The sequence below is a fragment of the Mustelus asterias genome, unplaced genomic scaffold (assembly GCF_964213995.1).
Source record: "Mustelus asterias unplaced genomic scaffold, sMusAst1.hap1.1 HAP1_SCAFFOLD_4002, whole genome shotgun sequence".
Classification (NCBI taxonomy): Eukaryota; Metazoa; Chordata; class Chondrichthyes; order Carcharhiniformes; family Triakidae; genus Mustelus; species Mustelus asterias.
The window spans coordinates 17,501-24,452 of NW_027593947.1; the positions used below are offsets into that span (position 1 = coordinate 17,501).

The 6,952-nt window shown below is 69.5% G+C and overlaps 1 protein-coding gene across 1 annotated transcript in view; it reads right to left on the reverse strand.

The window, feature by feature from the left end:
- The window catches only part of LOC144490903 (tRNA pseudouridine(38/39) synthase-like), a 4,552-nt gene extending 3,136 nt beyond the window's left edge, over positions 1-1,416 (reverse strand). The window contains exon 1 of the mRNA XM_078208588.1: positions 1,227-1,416. Within this exon, the coding sequence (XP_078064714.1) occupies positions 1,227-1,416 (190 nt within the window). The remainder of the gene's footprint in view (positions 1-1,226) is intronic.
- Between the last annotated feature and the right edge of the window lie 5,536 nt (positions 1,417-6,952).

The following is a 6,952-nucleotide window of genomic DNA, read 5'->3' on the forward strand; positions in this document are numbered from 1 at the left end:
TTAGTGGGTAAAATATGTGGGGGTAGGGCCTGGGTGGGATTGTGGTCGGTGCAGACTCGATGGGCCGAATGGCCTCCTTCTGTACTGTAGGGTTTCTATGATTTCTATGAAAGGTAGGGGAGTCTAAAACTAGAGGGCATAGGTTTAAGGTGAGGGGGGAGAGATACTAAAGGGTCCAGAGGGGCAATGTTTTCACACAGAGGGTGGTGAGTGTCTGGAACGAGCTGCCAGAGGCAGTAGTAGAGGCGGGTACAATTTTGTCTTTTAAAAAGCATTTAGACAGTTACATGGGTACGATGGGTACAGAGGGATATGGGCCAAACACGGGCAATTGGGACTAGCTTAGGGGTTTAAAAAAAAAGGTGGCATGGACAAGTTGGGCCGAAGGGCCTGTTTCCGTGCTGTAAACCTCTATCACTCTACGAGCAAATTTAGGTGTGAATTATATTGTCAATGGCAGAACCCTGAGGAACATTAACATACAGAGGGATCTGGGCGGGCAGGTCCACAGTTCCCTAAAAGTGGCAACACAGGTGGCTACGGTGATTAAGAAGGCGTACAGCGCGCTTGCCTTCATCGGCCGGGGCATCGAGTACAAGAGTTGGGGAATCATGTTGCAGCGATATAAAACCTTGGTCAGGCCGCGTTTGGAGTATTGTGTGCAGTTCTGGTCACCACACTACCAGAAGGATGTTGGAAGCTTTGGAGAGAGAGCAAGGAAGGTTCACCGGGATGTTGCTGGTCCGGAGGGTGTCGGCTATGAGGAGAGGTTGGATAAACTGGGATTGTTTTGGAAAGACGGAGGCTGAGGGGAGACCTGGTCTACAGAACGATGAGAGGCAGAGACAAGGGGGGACAGTCAGAGGCTTTTTCCCCAGGGTGGAAGTGTCAATTTCGCGGGGGGGCACAGGTTCAGGGTGAGAGGGGGGGAAAGTTTAAGGGAGATGTGCGGGGGATGTTTTTCACACAGAGAGTGGTGGGTGCCTGGAACGCACGGCCAGAGGAGGTGGTGGAAGCGGGGACATTAACAACATTTAAGAAGCATCTGGATGGGTCCATGAATAGGGAGGGAATCGAGGGATATGCACCAAGTAAGGGCAGAGGTTTTTTTGTTTAGTTTAGTTAGGGGATCATGATCGGCACGGGTTTGGAGGGGCCGAATGGCCAGTTCCTGTGCTGTACTCTGTTCTGTATCTGGGGCTGATCCGTATCTCTCGAGGTTGTACCTGCTCTGTGTTCGTGTGGAGCCTGCCCCAGGCCCTGCAGGAAGCTGTACAGGAGCTGGCTTTTCACAGCCTGTTGAGTCCACATTGCCTGCAGGTGCGTCACGTTAAAGGCGTGCGCGTCCGAATCGAAGACCCACTGCAGATTCTCGTAGGCGCAATCGTACAGAACGAGCGGGTAATCGACAGCCATGCTGAGAGGGAGGGAGGGGGAAGAGAGAGAGAAGATTCAACAATCAAACACAGATAGGAGGGAGCGCCGCACTGTGGGAGGGTCAGTGCTGAGGGAGCGCCGCACTGTGGGAGGGTCAGCGCTGAGGGAGCGCCGCACTGTGGGAGGGTCGGTGCTGAGGGAGCGCCGCACTGTGGGAGGGTCAGTGCTGAGGGAGCGCCGCACTGTGGGAGGGTCGGTGCTGAGGGAGCACCGCACTGTGGGAGGGTCAGTGCTGAGGGAGCGCCGCACTGTGGGAGGGTCAGTGCTGAGGGAGCGCCGCACTGTGGGAGGGTCAGTGCTGAGGGAGCGCCGCACTGTGGGAGGGTCGGTGCTGAGGGAGCGCCGCACTGTGGGAGGGTCGGTGCTGAGGGAGTGCCGCACTGTGGGAGGGTCAGTGCTGAGGGAGCGCCGCACTGTGGGAGGGTCGGTGCTGAGGGAGCGCCGCACTGTGGGAGGTGCGGTGCTGAGGGAGCGCCGCACTGTGGGAGGGTCAGTGCTGAGGGAGCGCCGCACTGTGGGAGGGTCAGTGCTGAGGGAGCGCCGCACTGTGGGAGGGTCAGTGCTGAGGGAGCGCCGCACTGTGGGAGGGTCAGTGCTGAGGGAGCGCCGCACTGTGGGAGAGTCAGTGCTGAGGGAGCCCCGCACTGTGGGAGGGTCGGTGCTGAGGGAGCGCCGCACTGTGGGAGGGTCGGTGCTGAGGGAGCGCCGCACTGTGGGAGGGTCAGTGCTGAGGGAGTGCCGCACTGTGGGAGGGGTTGGGAGGGGTAGGGAGGGGGGGGGCGGGGGTTAGGGAGGGGGGGGGGCGGGGGGTAGGGAGGGGGGGGGGGCGGGGGGGTAGGGAGGGGGGGGCGGGGGGGTAGGGAGGGGGGGGCGGGGGGGGTAGGGAGGGGGGGGGCGGGGGGGTAGGGAGGGGGGGCGGGGGGGTAGGGAGGGGGGGCGGGGGGGTAGGGAGGGGGGGGGCGGGGAGGTCGGGAGTGGGGAGCGGGGGGGGTCGGGAGGGGGGAGCGGGAGGGGGGAGCGGGGGGGGGGAGCGGGGGGGGGAGCGGGGGGGGTCGGGAGGGGGGAGCGGGGGGGGTCGGGAGGGGGGAGCGGGGGGGTCGGGAGGGGGGAGCGGGGGGGGTCGGGAGGGGGGAGCGGGGGGGTGGGGAGCGGGGGGGTGGGGAGCGGGGGGGTAGGGAGCGGGGAGGGAGGGGGGAGTGGGGAGGGAGGAGGGAGGGAGGGAAGGGGGAAGCGGAGGGAGGGAGGGGGGGAAGCGGAGGGAGGGAGGGGGGGAAGCGGAGGGAGGGAGGGGGGGGAAGCGGAGGGAGGGAGGGGGGGGAAGCGGAGGGAGGGAGGGGGGGAAGCGGAGGGAGGGAGGGGGGAAGCGGAGGGAGGGAGGGGGGGAAGCGGAGGGAGGGAGGGGGGGAAGCGGAGGGAGGGAGGGGGGGAAGCGGAGGGAGGAAGGGGGGGAAGCGGAGGGAGGGAGGGGGGGAAGCGGAGGGAGGGAGGGGGGGAAGCGGAGGGAGGGAGGGGGGGAAGCGGAGGGAGGGAGGGGGGAAGCGGAGGGAGGGAGGGAGGGAGGGAAGGGGGAAGCGGAGGGAGGGAAGGGGGAAGCGGAGGGAGGGAAGGGGGAAGCGGAGGGAGGGAAGGGGGAAGCGGAGGGAGGGAAGGGGGAAGCGGAGGGAGGGAAGGGGGAAGCGGAGGGAGGGAAGGGGGAAGCGGAGGGAGGGAAGGGGGAAGCGGAGGGAGGGAAGGGGGAAGCGGAGGGAGGGAAGGGGGAAGCGGAGGGAGGAAAGGGGGAAGCGGAGGGAGGGAAGGGAGAAGCGGAGGGAGGGAAGGGGGAAGCGGAGGGAGGGAAGGGGGAAGCGGAGGGAGGGAAGGGGGAAGCGGAGGGAGGGAAGGGGGAAGCGGAGGGAGGGAAGGGGGAAGCGGAGGGAGGGAAGGGGGAAGCGGAGGGAGGGAAGGGGGAAGCGGAGGGAGGGAAGGGGGAAGCGGAGGGAGGGAAGGGGGAAGCGGAGGGAGGGAAGGGGGAAGCGGAGGGAGGGAAGGGGGAAGCGGAGGGAGGGAAGGGGGAAGCGGAGGGAGGGAAGGGGGAAGCGGAGGGAGGGAAGGGGGAAGCGGAGGGAGGGAAGGGGGAAGCGGAGGGAGGGAAGGGGGAAGCGGAGGGAGGGAAGGGGGAAGCGGAGGGAGGGAAGGGGGAAGCGGAGGGAGGGAAGGGGGAAGCGGAGGGAGGGAAGGGGGAAGCGGAGGGAGGGAAGGGGGAAGCGGAGGGAGGGAAGGGGGAAGCGGAGGGAGGGAAGGGGGAAGCGGAGGGAGGGAAGGGGGAAGCGGAGGGAGGGAAGGGGGAAGCGGAGGGAGGGAAGGGGGAAGCGGAGGGAGGGAAGGGGGAAGCGGAGGGAGGGAAGGGGGAAGCGGAGGGAGGGAAGGGGGAAGCGGAGGGAGGGAAGGGGGAAGCGGAGGGAGGGAAGGGGGAAGCGGAGGGAGGGAAGGGGGAAGCGGAGGGAGGGAAGGGGGAAGCGGAGGGAGGGAAGGGGGAAGCGGAGGGAGGGAAGGGGGAAGCGGAGGGAGGGAAGGGGGAAGCGGAGGGAGGGAAGGGGGAAGCGGAGGGAGGGAAGGGGGAAGCGGAGGGAGGGAAGGGGAAGCGGAGGGAGGGAAGGGGAAGCGGAGGGAGGGAAGGGGGAAGCGGAGGGAGGGAAGGGGGAAGCGGAGGGAGGGAAGGGGGAAGCGGAGGGAGGGAAGGGGGAAGCGGAGGGAGGGAAGGGGGAAGCGGAGGGAGGGAAGGGGGAAGCGGAGGGGGGAAGGGGGAAGCGGAGGGGGGGAAGGGGGAAGCGGAGGGGGGGAAGGGGGAAGCGGAGGGGGGGAAGGGGGAAGCGGAGGGGGGGAAGGGGGAACCGGAGGGAGGGGGGGAAGGGGGAACCGGAGGGAGGGGGGGAAGGGGGAAGCGGAGGGAGGGGGGAAGGGGGAAGCGGAGGGAGGGGGAAGGGGGAAGCGGAGGGGAAGGGGGAAGCGGAGGGAGGGGGGGAAGGGGGAAGCGGAGGGAGGGGGGAAGGGGGAAGCGGAGGGAGGGGGGGAAGGGGGAAGCGGAGGGAGGGGGGGAAGGGGGAAGCGGAGGGAGGGGGGGAAGGGGGAAGCGGAGGGAGGAGGGGAAGGGGGAAGCGGAGCGAGGGGGGGAAGGGGGAAGCGGAGGGAGGGGGGGGAAGGGGGAAGCGGAGGGAGGGGGGGAAGGGGGAAGCGGAGGGAGGGGGGGGAAGGGGAAGCGGAGGGAGGGGGGGGAAGGGGGAAGCGGAGGGAGGGGGGGAAGGGGGAAGCGGAGGGAGGGGGGGAAGGGGGAAGCGGAGGGAGGGGGGGAAGGGGGAAGCGGAGGGAGGGGGGGAAGGGGGAAGCGGAGGGAGGGGGGGAAGGGGGAAGCGGAGGGAGGGGGGGAAGGGGGAAGCGGAGGGAGGGGGGGAAGGGGGAAGCGGAGGGAGGGGGGGAAGGGGGAAGCGGAGGGAGGGGGGGAAGGGGGAAGCGGAGGGAGGGGGGGAAGGGGGAAGCGGAGGGAGGGGGGGAAGGGGGAAGCGGAGGGAGGGGGGGAAGGGGGAAGCGGAGGGAGGGGGGGAAGGGGGAAGCGGAGGGAGGGGGGAAGGGGGAAGCGGAGGGAGGGGGGGAAGGGGGAAGCGGAGGGAGGGGGGAAGGGGGAAGCGGAGGGAGGGGGGGAAGGGGGAAGCGGAGGGAGGGGGGGAAGGGGGAAGCGGAGGGAGGGGGGAAGGGGGAAGCGGAGGGAGGGGGGAAGGGGGAAGCGGAGGGAGGGGGGAAGGGGGAAGCGGAGGGAGGGGGAAGGGGGAAGCGGAGGGAGGGGGGAAGGGGGAAGCGGAGGGAGGGGAAGGGGAAGCGGAGGGAGGGGGGAAGGGGGAAGCGGAGGGAGGGTAGGGGGAAGCGGAGGGAGGGTAGGGGGAAGCGGAGGGAGGGTAGGGGGAAGCGGAGGGAGGGTAGGGGGAAGCGGAGGGAGGGTAGGGGGAAGCGGAGGGAGGGTAGGGGGAAGCGGAGGGAGGGTAGGGGGAAGCGGAGGGAGGGTAGGGGGAAGCGGAGGGAGGGTAGGGGGAAGCGGAGGGAGGGATGGGGGAAGCGGAGGGAGGGAAGGGGGAAGCGGAGGGAGGGAAGGGGGAAGCGGAGGGAGGGAAGGGGGAAGCGGAGGGAGAGAAGGGGGAAGCGGAGGGAGGGAAGGGGAAGCGGAGGGAGGGAAGGGGGAAGCGGAGGGAGGGGGGAAGGGGAAGCGGAGGGAGGGGGGAAGGGGAAGCGGAGGGAGGGGGGAAGGGGAAGCGGAGGGAGGGGGGAAGCGGAGGGAGGGGGGAAGGGGGAAGCGGAGGGAGGGGGGAAGCGGAGGGAGGGGGGGAAGGGGGAAGCGGAGGGAGGGGGGGAAGGGGGAAGCGGAGGGAGGGGGGGAAGGGGGAAGCGGAGGGAGGGGGGGAAGGGGGAAGCGGAGGGAGGGGGGGAAGGGGGAAGCGGAGGGAGGGGGGGAAGGGGGAAGCGGAGGGAGGGGGGGAAGGGGGAAGCGGAGGGAGGGGTGGAAGGGGGAAGCGGAGGGAGGGGTGGAAGGGGGAAGCGGAGGGAGGGGGGGAAGGGGGAAGCGGAGGGAGGGGGGGAAGGGGGAAGCGGAGGGAGGGGGGGAAGGGGGAAGCGGAGGGAGGGGGGGAAGGGGGAAGCGGAGGGAGGGGGGGAAGGGGGAAGCGGAGGGAGGGGGGGAAGGGGGAAGCGGAGGGAGGGGGGGAAGGGGGAAGCGGAGGGAGAGGGGGGAAGGGGGAAGCGGAGGGAGGGGGGAAGGGGAAGCGGAGGGAGGGGGGGAAGGGGGAAGCGGAGGGAGGGGGGGAAGGGGGAAGCGGAGGGAGGGGGGAAGAGGGAAGCGGAGGGAGGGGGGGAAGGGGGAAGCGGAGGGGGGGAAGGGGGAAGCGGAGGGGGGAAGGGGGAAGCGGAGGGAGGGAAGGGGAAGCGGAGGGAGGGAAGGGGGAAGCGGGGGGAGGGTAGGGGGAAGCGGAGGGAGGGTAGGGGGAAGCGGAGGGAGGGTAGGGGAAGCGGAGGGAGGGTAGGGGGAAGCGGAGGGAGGGAAGGGGGAAGCGGAGGGAGGGAAGGGGGAAGCGGAGGGAGGGAAGGGGGAAGCGGAGGGAGGGAAGGGGAAGCGGAGGGAGGGAAGGGGGAAGCGGAGGGAGGGAAGGGGGAAGCGGAGGGAGGGAAGGGGGAAGCGGAGGGAGGGAAGGGGGAAGCGGAGGGAGGGAAGGGGGAAGCGGAGGAGGGAAGGGGGAAGCGGAGGGAGGGAAGGGGGAAGCGGAGGGAGGGAAGGGGGAAGCGGAGGGAGGGAAGGGGGAAGCGGAGGGAGGGAAGGGGGAAGCGGAGGGAGGGAAGGGGGAAGCGGAGGGAGGGAAGGGGGAAGCGGAGGGAGGGAAGGGGGAAGCGGAGGGAGGGAAGGGGAGCGGAGGGAGGGGGGGAGGGAGTGGGAGGGGGGGGAGGGGAGGGGGAGGGGGGGAGGGAGGGAGGGGAAGGGAGTGGGGGGGAGAGAGGGGGG